This window comes from Phoca vitulina, unplaced genomic scaffold (genome assembly GCF_004348235.1).
Source record: "Phoca vitulina isolate PV1807 unplaced genomic scaffold, GSC_HSeal_1.0 scaffold32, whole genome shotgun sequence".
Classification (NCBI taxonomy): Eukaryota; Metazoa; Chordata; class Mammalia; order Carnivora; family Phocidae; genus Phoca; species Phoca vitulina.
This window is the reverse complement of record NW_022589735.1, coordinates 5,242,585-5,268,029: the sequence shown is the minus strand read 5'-3', so window position 1 is coordinate 5,268,029 and position 25,445 is coordinate 5,242,585. Positions and strand designations below refer to the sequence as shown.

At 58.4% G+C, this 25,445-nt stretch overlaps 1 protein-coding gene across 1 annotated transcript; it reads right to left on the bottom strand.

The window, feature by feature from the left end:
* Positions 1 to 683: 683 nt before the first annotated feature.
* On the bottom strand, positions 684 to 5,943 carry PITX1 (paired like homeodomain 1). Its single transcript, XM_032425482.1, has 3 exons — positions 5,775 to 5,943; positions 3,219 to 3,451; positions 684 to 1,226 (listed from the first exon to the last, which is right to left on the bottom strand). The coding sequence occupies exons 1-3, from the start codon at positions 5,941 to 5,943 to the stop codon at positions 684 to 686; spliced, it is 945 nt and encodes a 314-aa protein (XP_032281373.1).
* Positions 5,944 to 25,445: the final 19,502 nt, after the last annotated feature.

The following is a 25,445-nucleotide window of genomic DNA, read 5'->3' as shown; positions in this document are numbered from 1 at the left end:
CCCACCCCATTCTCCCGCCACGTCCGCACCGCCAGCTGGGGCTCCGTAGCCTTAAAATAGGACTCCGGTGCTCGGGGCTGCCGAGGGTTCTCAGGGCGCGCCGCGGCCGCGTGCGGCTCCACAGCGAGTCCCCGAACCCAGGCTGGGCGCCGTCATCCCCGACCCAGCGCCCGCTCCAACTCGGATCCGAATCGAGCTAAGGTACGCTCGGCCGGGCCCAGCTTGGAGGGGGAGCCTCGGTTCCTATGGGGCCGGGGCCGGCCTGCGCGGGCTCCGCGCGTCCAGTTCGCAGGCGCGGCCGCTCCTCCCGGGGCCAGCGCGGTGGGAACGCGGGCTACGAGGGCGTCCTCCTCGGCCCGCCGGCCTCCCGTGCCGCGCCCCCTCCGTGCGACGGCCCGCCCGGCCCGAGGGAGCGAACACACACCACCCGCGCCATCCCGAGGGAAATTGCAACTCATCCGTTTTTTCGCAGCACTTTTCTCCGACGTCTTTTTGTTTTGTTTCGTCTGGTTTGGGAGGGCAGAGTGGGGTCCAGAAAAAGCAAACACACAACCAGCCCGGAGGTGGGGAGGTGGGGAGGAGAGGGCTGCGCGGGCGCAGGGGCCGCGGCGTGGCTAGGTCCTCCGCGCCGCCCCCGCCCCGGCGCCGCCCCGGCCGCGGGCCCGCGGGGCCTGGCGGGCCGGTCAGCTGTTGTACTGGCACGCATTGAGGCCCGAGGCCGGGCCCTGCAGGCCGCCGTAGCCGAACGACGAGTGCTGCTTGGACTTGAGCCGCAGGCTGGCCAGGCTCGAGTTGCACGTGTCCCGGTAGACGCTGTAGGGCGAGGCGGGCGTGCCGTACGGGCAGGCGCCCGGTGACATGGCCGAGTTAAGCGAGGAGCCGGTGAGGTTGTTGATGTTGTTGAGGCCCGAGTTGGGCATGCCGGGCACGGCGCCGGGGCCCATGCTGGACGGCATGGTCATGGAGGAGATGGAGCTGGGTGCCGAGAACATGGACTGCGAGGACAGCGGGCTCATGGAGTTGAAGAAGGTGAAGCTCTTGGTGGAGAGTGGCGCTGGCGCCAGGCTCTTGGCGGCCCAGTTGTTGTAGGAGTAGCCGGCGGCGTACACGTCCTCGTAGGGCTGCACCAGGCCGCTGAACTGCGGCACGTAGCCGCCCTTGCACAGGTCCAGCTGCTGGTTACGCTCGCGCTTCCGCCACTTGGCTCGCCGGTTCTTGAACCAGACCTGGGGGAGGGGGCAGGAGAAGGGTCAGGGCTGCCGAGGGCGGGAAGGCCCCTCCACCTCCACCCCCTCCGCCCCCTCCACCCCGAGCCCGCCGCCGCTGCCTTCTCTCGGAATAGCGTCTCTTTTCTTCGTTATTTCCGCCCCTGCGGGCCGCGCTCCTTAATGGTTCCTTTCCTGTCCCCAGAAAACATTTCGTCTTTCCCCTCTTCTGATCTATATCCACTCCCCCAAGTTAAATCTGATGTCTTCTCCTAATATGGGTCGATCCTCTTTTGTTTTAGCGAATATTCGTTTGCTTTCTTTCTCTCTCAACCAGTCCATCTCCCGCCTTCTCCCCTAAAGGGGTCCCGGTCTGTCTCCTAAATATTCCATTTTTTTCCTTCTCCCTCCAATACAAAAGGTATTTTTCTTCCCTGAAATATAGATCTTCTGACTCCCTTTATTCTATTATTTCATTCCTCAAATAGTCCGTATCCATATTTACTGGGAATCTTTGATATTCTCATTTCTGCCCCAAATGTTTATTTTCTTTTGGTCCACCCCGCTATCTGAACTGCTTTCTTTTCCCTCAGTCCATTTTCTCCGTTATCCCTCATTTTTGATCCTTTTGATTCTTCCCCCAATATTTAGTTTCCCCTTTCTTCCCAAATATCTGACCATCACTGTTTCTCTTAAATAGTTGATTCTTTATTTTTCTCAAATATTTGATCCTTTTGCCCTTAAATATTTTATTTTTCCTGCCACCTAATTATATGCCAAATATGTTTCTCTGCAAATATTTAATTTCCTTTCACTTCTTACTAGTTTCTCTCTAATCTCCCCTCCACTTTCTCCCACAAAATTTAATAAGAACCTGTTCTTTCCCAACTCCTGGTCCTTGCCCATCCTCTCCTATCCTCCTACTGTATGCCTTCTCTCTTCCGAAGCCCTCCTCCAGCCCTGGGCTGACTTTTCTGAGCTAGCTGCCGACCCCCGCATCTCAGCCTTTTCCAATCCCCGGCACTGACATTGCCTGATTCCACCCCCACACCACCCCTAACCACCATAAACCTGGGCAGGATTAGTGAGTTCTGGATTACTGAGTGCTGTCTTCACTTGAGTCCCACTGGGCTGGCCAGCCTGACGGGAGGGGCAAGAGCTTGGGTTATAGGAGGGAGTCACCAGGCCAGGTAGCACTTTGGGCTGGCTTGGGACGTCCTCCCAGTATCTGATTAAATATTTGCGTACTCAGAGAAATGATTCTCTTGCTGCTCTGGCAAGAGAACCTCTATGCTCTTGTCTTTACTGGGAACCAAAGGGCAAGGAGAGGGAGGGTGCAGTCTGGTCACGGGTCAGAGATCTTACATCTCCAAAGGGACTCGGCCTGAGGGTCACTCTTCCACCAGAGCTGCTCCTCCTTCACCTGACCCCAGCCTTACAGGAAGGGGCAACAGGGAAAGGGTCCAGCTACTCACTGGCTGACGGGCTGGAGACGAGTCAGGTGGGGACTACGCTGAGGTTCTGGAGAAGCAGGCTGTGGTTGGGATCACTGCCCCAGGAGGTTCTGAGCCTCCAAGCCTAGGTACCCTTCAGGCCTCTGCCAGGTGGCCAGGCAAGGCCTGCCTTTCCCTTTCGTTTTCGGGGGGAAGGCGCCAGCAGCTCCGAGGTCCCCATAGGCGGGAATCCTCTGTGCAGTCTAAGGCCGTAACATCTGAGTGGGCCCTGGGCCCTGCAGTGCAGGGGAAATCCCCCTGGGGCCACAGATCTTGGGGTGAAGCTGCAGTAGAGCCCGAGGGTCAGGTAGGATACCAGGCGGCAGCAGCCCAGGGGCACCACCCACCCAAGGGCTTAGCAGCAGCCGGGGACACCGGGCCTAAAGTGGAATCTTCAATGGCGGAGGGAGGGAGCAGGTCTGAGTGGCGGGACAGAGACAAAGTCTGCGCGCAAGGACTGCGGCAGAGGTGGCCAGCAGCCCTGGGCGCGGGTCGCCTTAGGCGTGCACGCTGCGCTCACCCTCACGCGCGGCTCGGTGAGGTTGGTCCACACAGCGATCTCCTCCCGCATGCTCATGTCGGGGTAGCGGTTCCTCTGGAACGTGGCCTCCAGCTCTTGCAACTGCTGGCTTGTGAAGTGCGTGCGTTGCCGCCGCTGCTTCTTTTTCTTGGCCGGGTCCTCCCCGCCGCCGCAGCCTGCGCCTCCCGCGCTGCTGTCCTCCGGCCCCTTGACTTCGCCGCTGCGCTCCTTCTCTGAATCGGGCAGGACAGGCCCCAGTCACCTTGGGCTTATGCCCGTTTGCACCCCGTCCCGCCTCCACCGAAGCGCCCGCCATCAGCGCTGGCGGCCCTTCGTCCCGCCAGGGGCCCTAGAACTGTCCCCACTGGAAAGAGCCTGCTGGCTGCCTGATCGTCTGTAGTCACCTTTGGTCGGTCCTGCCCCGAAGAGCCCAGGAACCGGAGGCACAGGCCTAGGTTCCTGGCTGGGCAGAGCCTGCTCTTGCAGCTGGGCTCAGGCTCAAGCCCGACTGCCTGTGTCACCCGCAAATGTATGAAATTTTGAGGGCTTTTTGGGGTCTAAATCTGGGGGGGGGTCTCTCTGCTTTTCTGAACTAGGATCAAATCTTTCCAGCCTGAAGCTAGTGGGTCTGGGGAGCAGGGGCTGTGGCCTGCAGCCCCCCTCCCCCGACTCTCTTCTCCCCAGGGCTGTGTGGGAGCCACACTGGGCAGGCACAACACAGCTGTGTTCTCGGCCTCTGCTCCAAGCCTCAAGTCCAGAGGCCCAGAAAATCCCTCAGGCGGCAGTCCAGACCGACAGACTCTGTCTAGGTGACCTGGGGCTCTAGCCTCTCACTCTTTCAAGCTACGCAAAACACATTTAGTCACAGACACACTGAAACAAAAAGACAAAATTTAAAAACAAAACATAGAAGCCCAGATAAACGCAATTCTATCCTAACACCATGGAAAGGCTCACAAACTCTTAAAAATAGGCAGGTAGGAACACAGAGCAAATGCAAATTAAGAAGGCAAAAACCTCCGTGCAAACACACCCCTAACTAAATACAGTGCTGTACGGGTATAAACTCCAGGCACACACACACACACACATTTATTTCTCTGGGATTTAAAAAAAAACAAACAATGTACTGTTGTAGATAGATTTTTTTAACCCCTGCCTAATAATGCCCTTTCTAGAGATAATTTTTAAGTACCGGGGAACTACAGCACTATAGTTAGATAAATTATCAAAATAACCCCGCTGCAAATGGATTTTGAGAAAAAAAAAAAAAAATCCCGGAGAAACGCGCCATTTTGGATTGACTTTTAAAAAATCTCCCCAAGAATAATGTTGCATGTAGAGATTTTAAATTCCAGAGAAGTATGTCTAGTGTAGTAATTCTTTTTATATCGAAAATTACAGTTAACATTTTAAATATGTCCTCATGGATTCGGTTTTAAAAAGCAATCTACCGCTGCATATTTCTCTGGGTTTTAAAAGTAAAAACCAACCAAAGGCCACGCTTAAAACTTTTGGAAAACAAAAGTACAGTTCAGCGTTGTTTTTTAGCCAAGCAAACAGACCCTCTCAGAGAAAAGTCACTTAGGGATGCAAAACAGAAACAAATAGAGATTAAAAACGCATAGAGAAACACTCAGCGGTGGATTAAGAAATGAACACTGCAGAGGCGTCCACGGCCCGGGGAGCAGGGAGTTCTGCCGCAGCGCCGAGGTGGGACGGCGAGCGCGCGAGCCAAACCGAGACCCCGGCGGCTCGGCCGGGCCGAGGATTAGCCGCGCTGCTGCCCGCACCGCCCCGCCGGCCCAGCTCGAGGCCAGCCTGGGGAAAAAAGCTTGAGCTCGGACAAAAAGGCAGCGCGGAGGGAGACGTGCCCGAGCCGAGTCAGGGCCCTGGCTGGGCGGCCTGGCGGCTCCCGGGGCCCGCGGCGCACGTGGGGCCGGGCTCCCTCAATGAGGGGGTCCTGCCCGGAGCCGAGCCGCACCCCTTGGCCCGGTCGCCCTCGCTGTCCTCTGCCTTCTTTTTACTTGAGGTTGTCCACCCACCCCCCCCCCGTTTGTTTTCTGACTTTTCCCGCCACCCCTTCTCTTCGATTTCTCCCTCTCAATCTGTCGCCCACTGCCTGTCGGGGTGTGTGCCCCCACCTCTGTCTCTCTGGGCACTTTCTCTCATCCGCCGCCCCATTCCTTTCTCGATCTACTCCTCTCCTGCGGTCTGAGCGGCCCCTGGGCACCCAGTTGCGCAAACCGAATTTTATTTTCCTATTCTCTTTGCTTCTGAACAAGAGGGGCTGTCAGTCCGACCCTCCCGTTGTAGGTTTGTGCATCTGCCGGTCTCTTGGCGCGTGGGGACCGGGTGGAAGTAAAGCTCTGAATTTCGTTTTATAAAGCGTGTAAATTTCCGCGTTCACCCTCAGTCCGAGAACGAGAAAAGAAAAGGTCCTGACGCTCCTGGGTGTAGAGGGAGCCCGACTACGCGGCGCGGGCTCCAGGCCCTGCTCCCCGCTCCGTGCGCCCGGCTCGGCTCGGTGCGCGCCTCGCGGGGAGCCGCGCTTACCTGGCAGCTCCGTGTCGGACGACTCGCTGGCGGAGTTCTCGAGCGGCTCGCGGGGGTCGGCGGCGCGGGCCAGGTGGAAGGCAGGCCCCATGTCGTGCGGCGGCGGCGGCGGCGGCCGGAGTCCCTCCGGTAGCCGCTCCAGGCTCATGCCCCCCTTGAAGGCGTCCATGGAGGCGGGGATCGCGGCGGGCGCTCCAGGGGCCGGGGCTGGACGCGCCCGGCCGCCCTGGCTGCGACCTGCGGGGACAAGAGTACAGCGCCTAAGCGGCTGCCCCCCAGGGCTGCCCGCGCCCGCAACGACGCCGCGCCCGCCCCATGGACCGCCCGGGGCTGCGGGGCCAGGCGGGCGGCAGCGGCAGCGGTTTCTCGCGACCGGATGCCCGGCTTCGCGCTCCGCGCTGCGCTCCCGCCGCTCGGGCCTCTGCCGCCCGCCCGGCCCCGGCTCCGGCTCCCGATCCGGGGCCGGTTTCTAAGGCTCCGGACGGCGCCGGCAGAGACTGTCTTAAAGCGACAGCGCGCACCGCCAGGTTCCAGCAGTCCCTGCGCCAGGGGTGGTGGGTGGGGTGGGCCTGGGTGGGAGGGGGCTGGGGAGGGAGGGAGCCAGAGAGCGAGGGAGCGCGGGCGGAATCCAGCCCCGAGCCGCCCGCCCTCCCGAGCCGGTGCCCTCCCCCTCTGCAGCCACCTTCCCGCCGCCTCCCCGCCCCCTCCCCCGCCCCCCCCGCGGCCTCGCCGCGCCGCTCCCTCCTTCCCCGTTGACACACCGACTTCGAGAACCTCGGCCGCACAAAAGAAACGCATCTGGCCTCCAAGTCCCGCGTGGCTCGTGCCCACCTCAAGCCCCAAATGACTTGTTTTGCTCAGAATCAACTCCTGTCTGGGCCGCCTCGAAGTCCCCAGCCCCCCGGCGAGAACAGCCCAGGATGGGAGAATGTTCCCTGAGCAGGATCGCACGGAGCGGGCGCCTCCGAGCCAGCGCCAGGGCGGGGGCAGAGCCCGGGGCCCGTTCCGGCAGCTCCCAGCGGCGTCCCCGTCGAGGGGCCGCCGGCCCCTCCTTGCTCGGCCTCTTCTCCCGGGACCTGAGCCCGGCCGAGTGACAGCAGCCTGCGTTCTAATGGGCCCCCGGATGCTGCCTCCTAACTAGCTTGGACCCTGTCCTTCAAGGCTGCTTCTCTGGCCTCCCCCTCTGCACCGCAGTCAATTTTCCGGGATTGGGATAGAACTGATGGCTTCTAATCAGACGAAACGTTTCTGTTGGCTCCAGGCCTCTGGCGAGTGCAGCGGGAGACCCCAAGAGCCCCGCCAGGCCCCACAGCCTCTTCTGTAGGGCTCTTTCCCCTTGTTTTGTGCCAGTCCGGCCAAATCAGCCAGGCCCGGGCCTTGGCAGCCAGGGGGTTGGCTTCTGCCCCCTTCAGGGCAGGTTTGCAGCCATCTGGGGCCTCTGCTGTGGCTTCCCAGAGCTGCAGGCACCTGGCCTCCATGCAAGGCCAGGTGCCTGAAGTTTCCCAGCCCTGGGTCGCCAGGCCAGGAAGCCGACCGCCTTTGAGGCTCTCTCTCATACAGAGGTAGCTGAGCTCAGCTCAGTGGGGCCTCCATGGGGGCAGGCACGGCCGATCCCCTCCCCACCCCTAAGAATGATCCCCTTCTGGAGTCCTCCTACTTCAGTGAAGTTTGTTGAAGGATTTTGCTGAACAATTGTTAACCGGCCCTGAGACCTCAGAGTCTCGAGCAAATAGAGGGCGGCTAGGGTGGGAGAGTGCAACCCTGACCTGTTCCTCTGGCCACAGCTGGACCCCAGGCTGCCCTCTGCCCGTCATCTGCTGACCAACTCCACCAGATAGGAGCAGCGCTGGGCAGGGCAGCAACCCGGTGGAGAAGGACTGCCTTACTCTCCAGGCCCTGCGCCTCACCCCAGGGCCCGGTGCATCCCCCCATCTCTTCCTGGGGATCTCTGCTTGGGGCTGACCGTGCAGACTGTGAGGATCTGGGATGTTCCGCAGGCGCTGCCTTCCAGCCCTCACCCTGGCTCCTCGTCAGAAGGAGACCCACAGCCTCAGGCTGAGGTGTGTGGTGAGGATTGCCGGGGTCGGGTGGGTACAGGGTGGAAACAGGCCTGCCTCTCGCTCCCTCAGTCTTAGCCCGAGGCCCCCAGCTCTGGGCCCTGCGAGAAAGCACAGCTCCTTAGGGCTGGCACACCTCTCTCTGGGTGCCTGTGACCTCAGGGGCAGGGTCTGGGTCTGAGGTCAGAGAGAGGATGTACCTCAGGGATTTGGGTTGCGGAGGCTCAGCAACTTCTGCCCTTTTCTCCCAGAGGGGAGTTTCTCTAAGTTGAGACCCCATACGATGAAAATAGTCTTGGGGGTGTGTGTGTGTGTGTGGGGGGGAGGATGGCAGAGGGGGACCTGGGAAGGATGGTTGCCCAGCATTTGCCCTCAGCCCCATCTTTTACCACAGTTCTTGGTTGCATGTCCCGTAGCAGCAGGTAACTCTTTTCAAGCACGGCGTGTGACGCAGCCTGCCCGGGCACTGGCAGGGACTCGGGAGCATGCACACACACACCTAGCGCATCACATAGGTGTGCTGCACACACACACACACACACGTACTCACTACACCCACCCATGGGGTGCTGTGTATAGTCACAAGGGTGCACCCACAGCCAGGCCTCTGGGTCACAGAACACTGCTCAGCACCAAATCAGGCTGGGAGGGGACAGGAGGTGTGTTCTAAGGCTGCCAGTTGTCAGGCCAAGGTGGGAAGCACAGTGCCCTCCTGGGTGGTGACATGGAATAGATGGCGCACGGATGGGCGTCCAGAGGCTGAGAGCCCTAGCCTTCCACTGTCCACGGGGTGCAAAGAGTCACATCTTCCACGGACAGAGACCGTTCTGTGACTCTGCAGCTCTAGCTGGTCCGTCTGAGGGGTTCACCTCCCTCACCGTTGATGCATTGAATGCAGTTATTGAGCACCTGCTGTGTGCTCCTCTGGACCCAAGCCTCTGGCAGTGTTCTAGGGAGTCACAGTAGTCCCTCTATTTGGAAATCTTAAAAGCCTGCTGTTGGATGGACGGGAAGGCCCTCAGACTATTGCGGATGAAGCTCCATGTCCCCAGGGGCTCGGAGCCCTAGAGAGGGGCAGAGACTAATAGGGACTGTCCAAGGGAGTCTGTTCTGCTGCCCCCCCCACCCCCCCGGGCAGTGCTGAATGAGCAGGGGGTGAGGAAGGGGGGATTGACCACGAGGACACCCTGGCCTGCTAGGGTGTTGGCTGGAGAACGGACATGGGCACTTTCTCTTCTTCCCCAGCCTCACCCTCTGCTGGGCCCTGTCCCAGGCAGGGAAGGGGCTTCGAGCACACTCACAGCCACACATCACACACACAGGACAGGACGCAGCTCTCTTTCAGGAGTAAAAGCAGGGGTTCAGTGTTCTCCCCGCTTTGCCGTCTGACCTTGGGGAAGGCTTGGCCTGCACTGTGCCCCAGTTTCCATGTCTGACACGGGACTCAGCAATTCCTACCTGCTGCTTCAGCTTCCATCTCACTTGGCAGATGGGAACGGGGGAAAGGAGGGAAGGGGGCTTACAGGAGCTGGAACCATGCGCCCTATTCCCCATCCCTCCAGGCCACGCAGAGCTAGCAATGATTCTATGACTTTCAGGAAATTTGGAGGCTTAGAGTCCTGGCTGGGTTGAGCGGAGGGGCCTAGGCTGTTGTGGGGTTTGAAGTAGTCACCATAGGGACCTTTCCTGAGGCTGGGCTCGCTCAAAACAGATTCTGTGCCCAAGAATGGTTTAGCAATTTTATTTGGGAAGAGTGGTTGGAGGGCCCTCATGGAGGGCATCCTTCCACACACTGATGGGGGGGGGGTACCCTGCCCTAATCTTTGCACTAGAATCAAGGGATTTTAGGAAAAGGGAAGGAATGTGCCGTGGCTTGCCCTCGAGGCCATCCATGACTCTGTGGGACATTCCAACCCTAAGCCTCTTAGGCCGTGGAGAAGTTCAAACTAGAAAACCCAGTTTTGGGAGTGCATCTGGGACCACCTACCTCCTTCTGTCTGCTCTACCCCCCCCCCCATAAAAGCTCTTGTTTCTTTGAATACAAGCAATGACTGGGTGAAGGGGGAAAGGGGTGCTCAGGTAGGGGCTGGGAACCTTCTCACTGGATTCTCTAGGCTTCCAAGGACCCTAGCCTGAGCTTTCCTGTTATCTGGGCTTCCCCAGCTTGTCCTGGTGTGGAGACCTGGGATGTACTCAGGCAGGATGGCCGAGTAGGGTGCCTATGGGAGCATGGAACTCGGGACTCTGGCAGAAGCTGGCAGGGCTGGCCTCATGGCTCCCCCAAGTCCACTCCCTGGTCGTTCTCTGGTTCCCAAGAATGGCTGAGCCGAGGGGCAGAGAAGGCTGGGCAAGTGGCAGGGGCTGGTCGCACAACTGGGGAGCAGAGGGCCAGCTTATGCTGTCACCACAGCCTCCCCTTCCTAGGAGCTACTTTCTTGAGCGAAGGGCACACCCCAGAGTCCTGGCAGCCTGGTCTCCATGCCCCGTCCACCTCTTTTCCTTTTCTGAGCAGAGATGAAGAGTTCCAAGCAGAATGAGCAAAGGGGAGGGAGCCGGCCAGTCCCCCTCCCGTGCTGCCTCTGCAGCCTGTAGCTTTAGCCACTACCCTAGACCTGTGTCTTTGGCCAAGTGGCCAGCAACCTGGGATTGCCTTCCTCTGGCCCCGATGGCTCCAGAGGCCACTGGGATGCCAACAGGATACCCAAGCCTTAGATTCTCAGAAAAGTGGGCTCAAATATTTTTAGATTCAGGGAATTCCTAAATCAGAACACCTTGGAACCAGGATTCCAGCCTGGGGTTCCCATTTCTGCCATCCTGGCCTCGGGGCCCTCGCTTGACCACCTCCGAAACGGCTCAGATTTAGGAGGCTGGTCAATTTCAGAATTCCAAGACCCGGTTCTAGAGAAGCGGCTGTGTGCTCGGGAACCCTGCGTCAACAACCAAACCCCGGAGAAGCCGCGGGAATGTCTTTATTGGAGTTTGCGAAGAGCATTTGGGGTTTCTGTCTGGGTAAGGAAAAGCCCGACCCTTGCGGGCGAGGGCAGGCCGCCGTGGGCTGGGGGCGCCTCGGAGCACGGCGGCGGGGCGTCGGTGTCCTCGGCGAAGAGAGCCGGGGCTCCGGCCGATGTCTGTTGCTTTTCTGCGGCATAGCTGCCCGAAGGAACCAACGAACCAACGAATGAAGCGGTATCGTTTAGAAAAAATACCCTCTTGACGCGAAGCTGCGGCTGAAGTCCCCGGGCGTGCAGAGGGGCCAGCGGTTTCGCTCGTCCTGGGGCCCCCATTCCGCGGCGCATCGGGAAGCGGCGGGCGCCCCTCTTGCCTGCCCTTTCTCCTAGAGGTCCCCAGAGGCCTGCGCCTCCTCGAGGGGCTGCGAAGGGCGTCCAGGGCTGTGCCCTTCGCAGGGCTGGGGCCCGCGCCCCCGGGGCTGCTGCCCTCTTGGGGTGCCCGGTGCCGAAGCATGGGGTGGGACCACCGAGTAGGTGAGGCAGCGCTTCGCGACGGCAGCTGGGACCGTGCGCTGGGCTCAGGAACGAGTCCTCGCGCTGCCCCGATGGCGCCTGGCCTTCCGCGCGGTGCGCTCAGTCCCGCGCCACCGGCTGGAGCCCACAAACGCCTGGAGCAAACAGTGCGGAATCCGCCACCGCCTCCCTGCGCCCCAACACCGCGGCGACCCAGCGCCCCTAGCCCAACGACTCTTACCCCACGCGGGTTGCGCTGCGTGTGCGGCTCGTCGGCTCCGGGCTCGGTCGCCACTGAGTCCAGCTGAGGTTTCGGCTTCTGCTGGGGCCCCGGATCCAGCTGCGTCTCCGGCTGTGCGCACAGCTCCGGTCCCCGCCGGTTCGCTACATCGCACCGCGCAAGGTCCGGGCTGCTCCCGCCGCCGCCGCCGCCCGTCGCCCGCGGGGAAGGCGGGGACACGGGCCGGGGAGGCGGGAAGGGGGGAGGGGAAGCGAGGCGCTTGCCTGGACCCGCGGGGAGGGGCGGCGCGCAGTCTTGCGGGCTAGGGGTCCGGGCCTCCCTCGGGGTGCAGGCAGAGGTCGGCGCGGGTCGCCGCCGGGGTCCGAGGCCGGGGAACGCGCCCCGGGACTGCGCGGGCGAAAGGGGGGCCGGGCCGCATGCGGGCGAAGCCGCCGCGGGTCCCGGCCTGGCCTCGGCGCACTTTTCCTCACTGGGCTCAATTTCCCACCTGGCACAAGAGGGGCCCAGGCCGACCTCGGTTTGGACGGGGTCTGATCGGAGTTTCCCCAGGTCCTGCCTGGCGCCGGTCAAGCCGGGGTTTTAAGATTCGACCTTTCCCCCTTTCGGCTCAGCCTGCGGGAGGAAGCTGGTCTTGCATTTTGGCAGGGGGTGTCCGCGGCGCAGGTTTTGGCAGCCAAGGAGGTTTGAGGTCCGACCCCAGAATTTCTCTGTGTGTGTTGGAGGGTGGGGGGTGTTACTGGGGAGGGGCAAACGCCCGACCCCTGCCCTGCTTGGAGGATACCCCCCCCTCCCTAATTCTCCTCCTCCGGGGCTGGGCTGATGAGCAGAGAGATCAACGCTATGGAGCACAGATGCTTCTGTGGCCACTCGCTCAGTCCCTCGCCTGCACACCCTCCAGCAGTAGCCCTGCTCGGCCCTCGCCTAAGGGAGGACTCGATCCATGTGGCCCCGTTGGCCTCTCCCTGGGAGATGGGCAGGACTAGTGGGACCTGGGTTCCACCCGGTGTTGCCCACCGCCAGATAACTCCTCACAAAGCCTTGTGGGGGAAAGCAGTTGGCCGACCCAGGCTCCTGCTTTCCCCAAGCCCCCGTCTGAGCCTGCTGCTGCTGGGGCCCTGCGATGGGACAGGGGTCGGGGAAGTCAGTACGTCAGGGGACCACCCTGGGGGACAGAGGTGGCTGAGCTGCCTTCCGAAGGCCACAGGTCTCTGGAGCTGCCGCTTTGGCTCAAGGTGCCGGGAGATGGCAGTGCGGTGACCGGGCATCAATGTTTCATGAGGTGCCGTCACGAGCGGCGCCTCCCTGCCTGGTTCTAGCCGACAGCTGCTGCGGGAGAGGCCACAGCCCCGCGCCTGCTCTGACGCTCTGCTCGCCCGCGTCTCCAGGGCCACCTGGTGCCGGAACGCAGAGCCGGGAACCCCTTGCCAACTCGCAAAGCCTACCCGACCCAAGCTTGCAGATTCCACACGTTCAGGCCCCGAGAAGTGGCCCCTGCCCCCTGTCTTGCTGTCTGGGGACTCCAAGCCTCCCCTCCTTTGTCAACAGCAGGAATGCCTCTCTGGTGGGTGCATGTGGCTGGGGTTCACAGGATCAGAAGGGTTAAGAGCCAAGTCCCCTAGCCTGCAGGATTTCAGACCTGGACCTGGAGGTGGCCTTGCAGATATGCAGTCTTCCCGCTTGGACCCTGCACTTCGGGAAGTCTAGCTTCTGCTTCTCCACTGCCATGATATTGGCTGTTTTGTGTGTGAAACTGGTCTGCTGGCGGATCTGGCCCCACGGGCTGCTAAGCTGAGACACTTCCGACACTGGGGCAGCCTTCCCAGAGACCCACAGCGGCCCGGCGGCCTTGCGCATAAATGCAACCGCTGGGCCCTTACTCTGCATGGAGGGTGTGACCCCCATCTAGCTTCGTGGCTTCCATTCCAGCATCTGCACCGGGAGATCAGGCCTTCCTACCCCCGCACACCAGCAAGTTTCCGGGTTTTGTGCCCAGCAACCACAGGGCATGTGTGTGTGTGATTGTCCTTGTGTCCTTGTGCCAGAAAGCTGCCTCTGAGACCCGAGGGCCTGGGAAGGAGTCTTGTCTGTGTCTTTTACTAGCCACGTGGACTTGGGCAAATCCCATAACCTCTTGTAGCTTCAGTGTTCCTACCTGTGAAATGGGAATGCAAAGAGTTCTCATTTCATTGAGAAATCTGTGAGATGAGGGAGAAGGGTGTGGCCCTGTGGGGAGATGGGCAGCGGGGCCAAATGTTAATGGTGAAACCTGCCAGGTTGCTTTGCTCTTTAAAATCGTTTGCTCTCACTTTTGTTTCCTTCTTTGTGCTCTTGTTGTTTGAGTCAGGCGGGAGCAGGTCCCTTCTCCGATTTAGTAGACCTGCCCCTCTGCCCTGCTTAGCTTCTAGGAAGTTTCAGACCAGGGAAACTAGGCAGGTGGGTGGGGGTGGGATCAGGGCCCGAAGGCGGGGAAGTTCTTGGTGGGAACTGGGGTGCGTCAAAACACATTTTTTATGCTCTTATTTTCACTTCTTCCAAAAAGAAATTTTCCCAATTTCCCTTTAGGTTTTGACATGTTGGGGCACATACATTTCCTCTTTGGAGGCAGAGGGATCAGGCATTAGAGAGAGGAAGGTTGGAGCTGGATCGACCAGGAACAGAAGTAAACCCAGTCCTTGTACCTGAGTATCACATTTGCGTGGAGCTTCCAGGTACCTAATCAAAAAAATCAGCAGAACTGCTGATGCATTTGCTTTGTTTTTCCTTCCAAACTGATGTACTCCCTCTAATCAGAAGTTTTTCTCCCTAGTACAAAACTTTGAGATGAATTTGTCACATGGGCTCATATTAAACATAATGGGCAAATGTCTTCTGCCACATTTATGCAGAAAGGCATATAAATTCTTCACATAGTTTATCTCAATATCCAGTAAAAGTAGGGAGAGTGTCCTTTCTCTTCATCGTGCTTGTTGCAGTCGTATTGATATCCATATCTGTGTAATGATTGATAAAAATCTGTTGCCCCTACTACTTGAAAGGTCCCTAAAAGCAGGGCTGAGTCTCTCTTGCCAACCACAGGACCCTCCCTAGGGTGGGCAAAGGGATTTGGTTGTGCTGATTGGCTGGGTGCAGCTCACATGCCCAAAGCTGAACCAATCACTTTGTGAGGAAGAGAGGCTCAGGGTTGTGGTTGGCTAGGCTAGGGTCACAGGACCCACCCCAGAAGGGTGGGAGGGAGAGCTCCACCATCTTACCGAATACTCACCACACTACCCCAAGAATACTGGCTGCTGTCCTGGAGTAAGTTCTCTGAGCTCCTTGTGGCATGGAATGGGTTGGTTTTCAAAGAAGTCCCTGCCCTGTGAAGCTTCTCAGAGGGCTGCTGGTCATGTTTATAGGGAGTCCACTGCAATGTGATGGGGAGGTGTTGGCTCTGTTGGGACAGTCTGAAGTCCATCAGGATTGTTCCTGCGCTCATCTGTAGAAAGAGCTGGAGGGCTACCAGAAACTCTGAGGGGGGTGGGGCTCAGTGTCTATTGACTCATATCTAGGGATGGATCTGCGGAGCAAGGGAGGGATCTCTTTGCACTCTTTTTCATCTGTGAGGAGGGAATTAGAGGCTCTAAAGGTAGAGAGGAACCCCTACGATCAGGTAAGATATTAATTGATTTGAGCATCATTGTATTGCACTCTGAGCTTCCTGGCAGCCAAAGCAAAAATAGGAACCATTTGGACATCGTAAGTATTTTCTTTCATTGCAAACCTATCAGCATCTGCATGGAATAGTGGAAAGAGCCCTGATCTTGGAATCTTCCTGGACTGGCCTCTATCAGGTCAGCAAGTTTAGAGAGCACATATCCTGTGCCTGTGATTGCAGAGATACAAGGATGGGTGGTTCCTGCTTATTTGGGTTGGAGGCAGACACACCAACCCATAATGATATTTGGAGCACAATGCTGGACAGGAAATCTATAGCCTCTGTTGAAGGGCCTTGAGTGCCATACAGGTCTTGAGTTTGCTTGGAACAGTTTTTCCACACCCCATTCCTCACTGGGAACAGCACTGGGACAGGTGGGAAGGCAGAGAAGGGGGGAAGAGGAAGCTGGAGAATTAAGTGGGAACCAGATACCACAGGGTTCCTAATCCTTGTTAGGAGTGTGGGATGCTATCCTGAAGGCAAAGAGGAGCAGAGGGGAGGTTTAAACAGTGGGAGATCTGGTCACATTTCTCTTTTACAAAGATCACTGTGCCTGGAGAGTGGAGAATAGGTTTGAGATGGGATAAGAGCAGATTATTGTGACATCATTACTCTGCCTCTCCGTCCATCCTTTTACGTGTCCGTTGGTCCGTCCATCCTCCATGGGCCCAGGAGGCCACAGTTTGGCCCGAGAATTGTGAAGGTGAGAAGTTGGGACTCCTGCCTGCTGGGAGCTGTCCCTTGGAGCCCTCCGATCACCCTCTGTGGGCCTGGGCTGTTTGTCGCATCCTCCGGGGCTTTGTGGCCGGGGCCTCAGCAGCCCTCCAGATGGCAGCTTGCTGCATGGGCAGACAGGGTGCCCGGGGCCTGAAGGGGCACGGCCACTGCTGCAGACAGACAACCTGGGGAGCCAGCTCAGAGAACAGTTCTGACGGAAGCTTTTAAAATAATTACCCTTGCTTGCTTTCGCTGACTGGCTGATGGTGGCCTATTAGCCCTGAGTTGGAAATTCTGAATTGTTTCATGACAATTGAAAATATGATTGGAGGCCAGGAGGGAGCTGCTCATGAAATATTGATGTTTCTCGGTGTGGTGGGGCTGCTCCCCTCGGCCAGGGAACCTTGGGTTGCTGCCCCCGGGACTCCTCAGGCTGACTGCCCTGAGCTCGGGAGACGGGAGTGTATTTTTGTGCCAAGTTGTGAGGGTGGTTTGGGGACCTCTAATGCCTCACTCCAAGCTGTACCCCCCAGCACTCCAGTTTCACTATCAGGGCCAAGCAGGATAGAACTTGAGATGTTCTTGTGTGTTCCTGTCTGGCCTAGATTTTCCTTTGTATTCGAGGCTCATCTAGAGTCAGACTGGGTGGGAATCCCAGTTCTGCCCCTTCACACTGTCGGCCTCACTTTCTCAGCCTTTTCATGGGCGATACTAAGAGTTCCTGCCTCGCTGGGCTATGAGGTCTAGGGAGGCCCTTGTGTGCGGGGCCTGGGCTAATCCGCAGGCTCCCGAGCTCGTCAGGAGCAGCCCTCGGTACGTGCTGGGGTCAGGTCAGGTCCAGCTAGAGGAGTCCGTCCTGGATCCCCAGGGCTTTCACGGCCCTTCTCCTTGGCACAGTGCTTTGACGTACTTTGTGTTTTCCCTTCTCTGTAAGTTCTAAACCCATAGTGCTGGGGAGGTGTGTGCTGGCCTGGCAGGCAGCTCTGCTGGACGAGGTGCCCTGGGATCTTGGTGAGGGACCCTACATGCCCAGCCAGGCCCTTGCTCCTTGAGGTGAGACTCTGCCATGGCAGAGGAAGCTGGTGGGTAATGGCTGCCTGGCCACCTGCCCTTGAACCTGCCGGGGACATCAGGACAAGGGCCACTGCCTTTTTGAGTCCTTAATCTGCCAGGCATGGAACGTGGTTCACTTTTCTCATCCCAGGGGGTGGTATTTACCCACTTCATAGATGAGGACAATGGAGGCCATGGTTCTTTCCTTCCTTCCACAGACAGTACTTAAGCACCTGTCCTATGTGCTGGCACTGAGTGACACAGGGGTAACAGACAGCCCCAGTGCAAGCTTTCATGAGGGATTGGATCTAAGATGAATCTGTCTTTAGAAGTGGTGTAGATTAGGAGTCATGGGAGACAGAACGGGGGTAGCAAACTTAACCCAGACTTCCTGGAGGAAGAGACCTTCCCACTAAGCTGTGGGGGGGTAGCAGGAATTTGCCCTGGGGCTGGGGGTGGGGACAGGATAATGACAAAGCTAGTGAAGGGCAGGCTCAGCCTGGATGTTCTTATTCATCTGATGATGGGCACAACCCTTATATCCCACCTGCCCCTGCTACCGCAGGGGTAGCCTAGAGAGGCACCGAGAAGGGCCCCGCAGCTCCAAGGTGCTTGGTTCCTTGCCTATGGACCTCTCTGGGCTTCATTTTCTTTCTTTCTTTCTTTCTTTCTTTCTTTCTTTCTTTCTTTCTTTCTTTCTTTCTGGGAGGGAGAGAGGGAGAGAGAGGTGGGGGGAGGGGCAGAGGGAGAGAGAGACTCTGAAGCAGACTCCGTGCCCTGTGCTAGCCCGACGCTGGACTCAGCCTCACAATCCTGAGATCATGACCTGAGCCAAAATCAAGCATCAGATGCTTAACCGACTGAGCCACCCAGGCACCCCTAGGCTTTATTTTCTTCATCTGAAAAACAGGAGGTTGGATTAGTTTTAGCAGCAGGGCACGATTTCCAAATGCAGCTTTACCAGGACTCTTAGATAGATGAATATAGCTCTGCTCTGGTTGAGGGTGGGTATACATGTGGGCTCATGTGCCCTCCCCTCATCTCCCCATCTGGCTCTGCAGGCGCCCCGATGAGCCCCAGGGCTCCCTGGACTACAGTTTGCAAGCATCAGGGTAAGGAGCTTCCCCTGGGCTGTCTGGTCCTAGTCTCCTGGACTTGGAGTGGCCAAGAAGCTCCCTCTTCAGTCCTGCTGGCGGGACCCCCATGGGCCTGCTGTTCCTTACTCCTTTATAGTTTCCTGATAGCCATTTGTGAGTCAAGTCAGCAAGCGTCTGTTGAATACCAACTGGATGTGTGCACAGGGGCTAATGCTTCTGAGCACCGGCTGTATGCCGGGTCCATACAGGGTTCTTCATATCGGGTCATTTTCTCATCATAGCCGGCTGTCGGCCTGTTGTACAGCTCAGGGAGAGGAGGGCTGGGAGAGGCTCAGTGACTTGCCCAAGATCACGAATCACAGTGACCTTAACACAGGCTCCTGTGGATTAAGCACCTGGTGCGTGCCAGGCCTTTGCCGATACTTTCCTGTGCATTAGCAACTTCATCTCTCAGAGCAAATCTGTAAAGCAGGCATTGTTTCCATCTCCAAGGATCAAACGAGTGCAAGCCCAGAGAGGGGAAGGAGATCTGCCTGCGCCTCTGGACTCTGCCCGCCCAGCCTCACACTCTCTCCCGCCCTGTGCCTTCCGGTGGGTCAGCTCTCTCCCGTTTCTGTTCTCACTGTGCATCTAGGGAAACTGAGGCCCAGAGACTCACTTCCCTCGGAACATCTCTGCCCTCGGGGGCCTCCATCTGGCACAGGCCTCCATGTGTCTGTTCCCTGGCGGTGACTATGAATTCCAAGTCTGGCTTCTCCGCAGAGTACCTGCCTTTCTGGGGGCCGTCTGCCCATCTGGCAGTATCGGTCAGGGCACCCCGACCTTGGTTGGCTGGGCGCCGCCCTCCTGAGGAGTTCAGGACACATAGAGGGACGGCTGGGGGGTGAGCCAGTGCGGCTGTTCCTGCCTCCCCATCCCTGTCCTTCTTTTGGGTTCTAGCTCACACTCAGCACCCCAACCACAAAGCTTGAGTCCGTGCAAGCTGCCCTCCCTCCCGTCTCCACAGACCTCAAACTCCCTGCCACTTAGGTGTGACTATCCTAGGGACAAGGGCTGCTTGTGATTTTCGCCCTGGGGCGACTGCCTGGTACTGAGGATTGGGTGGTATTTCGTGTAGGGTGGAGGGAGGCTGGACTTCTGGTGGATGGAGAGACATCCACACTGCTGTACCTGCAGGTGGGGCCCCGGAGGATGGGGCTTCCTCTGAGCCTTAGGGGCAAAGCTTGTCTGTGCAGAGAGCCCAGATCTCTGCCGAGTAGACAAACACACAGTGAAGAGACGAGTCTTGACAAATGTTTGCCAGGTCCCTGGCTGACTTGGGAGTCAGGAGTGAGCTTGTTTGGCAGAACAAAGGGGAAAGCAGCCTGCAGAGGGCCATAAATAGTGAGGAAGGAGGAGCGGCCGGGCCTGAAGGCTCCATGGGACCTTGTCCTAGGCTGGTGTCTTCTCCTGAAGGATGCCCTCATCCTCTCCCTGAGCTCTGGACCGGCTGGCTGTGGCCTGGAACGTGCCGGTGGCAGCCTTCCTGCCCCCCTTGAGCCGCATCTCCCTGGGAACCCTTGGGAGCTGGGTCACCTGCTGGGAGGTCAGTGTGACCTGCACATCCCAAGGTCTCCCTCCTCTAGGAACCAGGAAGTTTGGCTAGAGTCAGCAGTGCCAACACTTCCAAGGCAGAGCCGATCTGGAACTAGCTTGTGACACCTGGATGTACCCGGGCTGAAGGGGCCCAACCGCCTCATTACTCTGGAAGGGCACAAGGTGACCTTCTTCTCTCTGCCCACAGTCCAGGCAGATATGGCCACCCATTTTTTCCAAGGAGCAGGGCAGAACAGAAGAGGTGGGGGGTGGAGGGCCAGATACCCTACTTGGGCCTCAGTATCCTCAGCTTGCTTGAGATCCTTCTGCTTGGCTAGCCCCTAGTCCCTGGTTTACCATGGGCATCAGGTGCAGGTCAGCAGGCCTGGGGATAGGAAGAGGCAAGATTTCCTCTGCAGATGGGGAGGCCGTGTAGGAGAGTGCACAGAATAGGTGAACACATGGGAAATGGGGAATGTGGGGAGTGCATGGGAATCTGTAAGTTTGGTTTAGTGCAGCGTGACCAAGGGCAGAGGAGGATGGGGGTGGGATGATAGCTAGGCCAGGACAAAGGATCCCCTGGGGAAATGGGGAGCCATGGAGGGTAACTGAGTTGGGAAGTGGTCTGAGCAGGGCTCTGCTCTAGGAAGGTGACAAGAGGGTAAGAGACAGGTGAGGCAGGCCTGAATGAGAGCCCAGAGGTGGGCTGCAGAGGGCTCCTGGCTTTTCCCTCTGGGCTGGGGAAGGAGGTCCTGAAATGGGTGGGGGTGGGGACAGGGGAAGCCCAATCCCTGCCTTCACTCTGATGATTTGGCCTATTTCGCAGGGCCAGGGTCCTTTCTTTCTGAGTAGAGGTGGGCCTAGAGCCCTGCGCTCTGGATCCCTGGGCCCCACACCAAGGAGCTGGCTGGAACTTCCAGTGCCTCACTGTCACTTCCCACGCTTGCCATTGATTCTGCTTCCCCTGTACCCAATATTCTCCAAGGAGCCTGCTCCAGGGGTCCCTAGGAAGAGGAGGGGTGGCCAGGAGGCCTGGGAGATAAAGTCTAGGTGCTATCCCCTCCTGGGGCCCTGGCACAGGTCTGCCCAGAGTTCCTGTCCAAGCTTCCCTGGCTGAGCACCTCCCTTTGGGGGTGGGGCTGAGACCTCACGGCCTAAGAGGCAAAGGGACTCATCCAAGGTCAGCAACTTGGTGGGAACCCCACTTGGCTGGGAGTCCATCTGTGGCAATGGTGAGGCCATGGCAAAGCCCCCTTCAGCCTTCAGGAGGGGCAAGCAGGGACTCAGGCAGTGGCTGGTTTGCAGGGTGTGGATGGGAGAAGGGGCGTGGGCCACCTGGAAGGCTAGTGGCTCACCCTGTCGGGGGGATAGAGAAATGCAGGGCTCTGGCTTCTGTGGGGCTGGGTCCTGGGTTCCTACTGCCTGCTCACCCCTCCCTGGTGGGCCAGGGGGGTGGGGGCTGGGGGGTAGGAAGGTGGGAAGAGGGAAGCAAGGTGTCCACCTCTTTGCTCAGGCGGGGACATTTGACCAGTGCTGGTAATGCTAAATTTCTTGAGTTCAGTCTTTATTCCTCATCCTGATTTGATTTTTTGGGGGTAGTTTTATCGTATATACTTAAAAAAAAAAAAGGCCATCTCAAAGATCAGGTTGATGAATGGTTCAGTATCTTCATCTTGGTGGTGATCTCTGAGTCTACATCCGTGATGAGATGACAGGATGCTACACACCCTTGGTAGAGCAACGTGGGCTTCCGGGGGCTGGTGTTGTACTATAGGGATGTGAGATGTGGTCCCTGGGGGGCTTGGGGGGGAGGGTTCACAGGCCTGTTTGTGCTGTCGTGGCAACTTCCTGTGGATCTGTATTATTTTAAAATAAAATGTTGAAAAAGCCAGTTTGGGGTTCTGCTTGAGGGGTCGAGGGCGTGTCCCCACAGAGCACAGTAGGAGCTGTTGGGGGGACCCTTGGAAAGGAAGGAGGGGGAGGGCCCAGGAGACAGAAGGGGGGATGGAGAATCATTGGTGCAAGGAGCTAGGGGCAAGGCCTCAATCGGGCTGAGCCCATTCAGGGCTGTGGCTGGGGGGACTCACAGAGCTCGAGTGACCATAAGCACCACCTGACAGGAGTGTGGGGCAGCTGGGCTGAGCGGGGCTCAGGGAGGAGCAGGGAGGAGAAGATGTGTAGTTGTGCCTCCAAAGGTAACTCAAGAGTGCAGGCCCTGGGTGTCACCCAGCAGAGGAGAGGCGCACGCGGGCTGTCGGCACCTCTAGGTGCCCGGGTTGCCTAGCGGCAGGTGTCTGCATCCAGGCCCGAGGAGGCAGGTGTCAGAGGCCACTGTGGCCCCCGGGGGCTCTGGAGCTGCCAGGGCCCAATTCTGGGCACCTGGCTCCGGCCTCCTGGTTGCCCTCGAGAAGCAGGTCTGCTCGAGAAGGTGCAGGAGGTGGATGCAATTATCTGGCCACGTGGATTTACTGAAGGGCAGGCTCTCAGGTCTCCCACAGTTGACACTCCAGGCAGCTGAAAGGAGCCAGATTCCAGGCCATTCCTCCCGCTGCAGCCGCTGCTTTGTCAGATCTACCGGACGCTCCCCTACCTGCTGTCTTCTACTGTGATCCAAGAGAAGTTCCCCAAAAGATGTCGCCACCTTGCCCCTCACCCTTTAGTTGCCCTGGACCCTGCCGCATTCAGCGTGTTCGGCATCAGGCCGGGCTGCCCAGCCTGCACGAGAGGTCTTGCTAACTGGATGCCGGCCTGCCATTTTCTCTCCGCCCCTGCTGCCTGAGTCCAGCTGTCTCTGCCTCCCCTTCAGGGGGCTCAGTGGCTTCCCAGGACCAGCCATTAACTGACTGCAGGCAATGGCTTCCTTTTCCTCTTTCTTTTGGCAAACTCCTACTCACTCTTTCGGTCCTAGCCTGGACACCCCTCTTCTGGGTAGCTTCTCCGGCCCCCCTCCCCTGGCCATGCTTGTATCTATAATCCTGCTCCCTTTGCACAATCCCTGAGTTTTGCTCTTAGCATATCATGTATTTGTAGGTTTATTTTTGGCTTCAGACTCTGGGCTCCCTAGGGGTCAGGAGTATGCTTTTCTCCATTTCTGGAACACTGTCCCTTACCCCCAAGCATAGTGGCCCATGTCAGGAGCTCAGTAAGGTAATGCCACCCATGTGGGGTGGGGAACAGGGCCACCATCATTCAGGCGAGGCTGGTCACCCAGTATGAAGACTGCTCCAATCTGTTGAGCTCCTTCAGCGGGTCCCCTCGTGCAAGGTTAGGGACTGCTTGCATGGGCCATTTTACAGATGAGAAAATGAAGGCCCAGAGGGAGTTCCTGCCCCAGACAGCAAGGGGAGGAGGTGGGATTCAGATCTAGGTGGCTTGCTGGGAGAGCTCCCCATCCCCCATTTTTTCATAATCCTGGAAAGTTCAAGAGGGTGAGGATGGCAGAGTCCCAGCCCCAGACTTGCTGTGACCATTGGGAGGCTGTCACACCCCAGGCCCAGCGGACAGCCCCAGGTTATGCCGGGGGAGGAGCCCAGAGACTCCCTGACTTCAGTGGGGTTTTGGAGCAAGGGATCCAGAGCATCCTGATGGGGGCTGCTTGCTGGTCTCAGGAGAACCTCAGTCCCAGTCCCCCCCAGCCCCAGTTTCGGGTGCCTGCAGCCCAGTCCGGACTGCCAGGAGGGCCTGGCTCTGCAAATTTACTGCCGTGCTCGGGAATTCCTGTCCACCCCAGATCAGGGTGTCTGGGGCACAGCCGCCCGGACTGGGAGGAAAGCTGGGGTTATCTTGATCTCCAGATGAGGCGATATCTGCTTGTGGAGTTGCTGGGGAAGGCTCTTTGCCTTGGATCTTGCTCACTGTCTCCTTCCGGCTCCTGATAAAGAGTCGCAAACATAGGGCTGTAAAGGTGGCCATAAAAACAGAGGAGAAATGCTGGCACAGCTGGCTTATCAAAGCGCATCTCGGACCCCAGCCAGCTCTCCTACTTCAAGTTTATTTCTCCTCCTCTGCTTTCTCTCAGAAGGTGTCTCGTAAACAGCTAAGAGGGTCATTTATAAATGTCTTCTGCCTTCTCCTCTCGGCACAGGGGCTGTGGCTTTGCTCTTTCTGTTCCTCCAGGCGTGGAGCTGGTGCGGGCACTCCCTTCTCCCAGGTGCCAGCAGAGATGAGAAGGGGAAGCCAGAGAGGTCCCGCCATCCCCAGACGGGGCTGAGGCTCCCAAAGGTGAGTGATGATGACATCTTTGGCCCTGGTCCTGTCATCGTCCTCTCCCGACTGCCCTGATGTTGATGGGGGTGAGGGGGGGTGGGGAGCACCCTGCCCTGGGCTGGCCTCAGGGCTTGACCCATGTCACAGGGTGACTCCTGTCGCATCCGCACTGAAAGGACGCTAGAGACGGCCTTGTACGAGTCTCTCCTGATTCCACGGAGCCCAGGGATGGCAGGGGCAAGGGAGAGGCTGAGCCAGGAACAGAACGTGGAGGAAACAGCGTCATGACCCGAGCGGGTCTCAAGATGCGAAGGGCTTCGACGTTCCCCATTTTGTGCGATCTTTGCAGTGACTCCTGGGGCAGAGAATGTTATTCCCATTTTACAGATAGCAGAGAATGGTGCTCCTAGGTGCTGGGTGGCTGGCTCACCTGGGGGCTCTCTTAACGATGACACAGCTATGTTCTCTCTTTGCCCCTCTAGTCCCTCAGAGAGCTTTACTTGTTGAGTTTCTTCTCAAGAAGAGAGGTTCATAGGAGGTCTCTAAACACAGCCCTCAGCACCACACCAGCCCTGTGGTTCTAGCCTCGTGGTCTGCCAGGCCCACCAATGAAGCCGAGTAGTCTCCCTGGCCTTTCCTCCTTCTTCCCTGGGGGTGTTTGGGTTCCCGTCAGCTGGGAGGCTTGTGGATGTGGTTGGCCAAAGCCCCGCAAATGGTGAGAGGCACTGAGCACTCTGGGTCATGGCTGAGAGGGTCCCAGATTTCAAAGGTGGGTGGGTGGGTGGGGGTAGTCCCAATGGGTGTTGGAGGGGCCCCAGCCACGGGAGCAGGAACCTGGTTAGAGTTCCTCTCTCCCCGGCAGCAGCCCAGGGCTTGGCATGCAGCAGGAAATGCTAATTGCACAAATTAGTCCAGCCTTGGCTAGCCAGAGTAATTGTACCTGCCTTGACCCCAGAGTGACTTCCTGTTCTATCCCTTTCTGTTAGAAGGGATGTGTGTATTCTATCCTATTATGTCTATATTCTATCTCTCTAGAACCCACCCACCCCAGTCAGGTGTGAGGGTTTCCACATTGGTTGCTCCTCAGCCCAGCAGGACTTGGAGGGTCTTGCTGTCTGCTCGAGCAGCCTTCACCCCTTGCCCGGGGCCAGGAGCTCATTCTGCATTTCTGCCACTTCCTGGGTTATCACCTTGCCCAGCTGCTTCCTTCCTGTGGCCTGACGGGATGTATGAACGGTCGTCCAGAAACCGGTACTCCATGTTTCAGGAGAATGGGCACGGCCTTCACTCGGGGGGAAACAGAGGCTTCCCGGGGTTGGGGGGGAGCAGGTGACTTTGCTGGGGGCCACAGAGGGCTGGTGGCGGAGCTGGGGTCACAGTCCCGGCCTCCGTGTTGCTTCTCGCCCCTTGTTCCTTGTGCTTTCCCGGTAAAGCTCGCTGAGTGGTTAGGGGAGAGTGCTGCCTGCAGGCTTGTGAGGCCATGCGGGGGAGGCCCGGGAGCGTGGGGAGGAGGCCTTCGGGTCTGCCCGGTGTCTGTAATATATTTGAATTATCTCTGCAGATGAGCCCT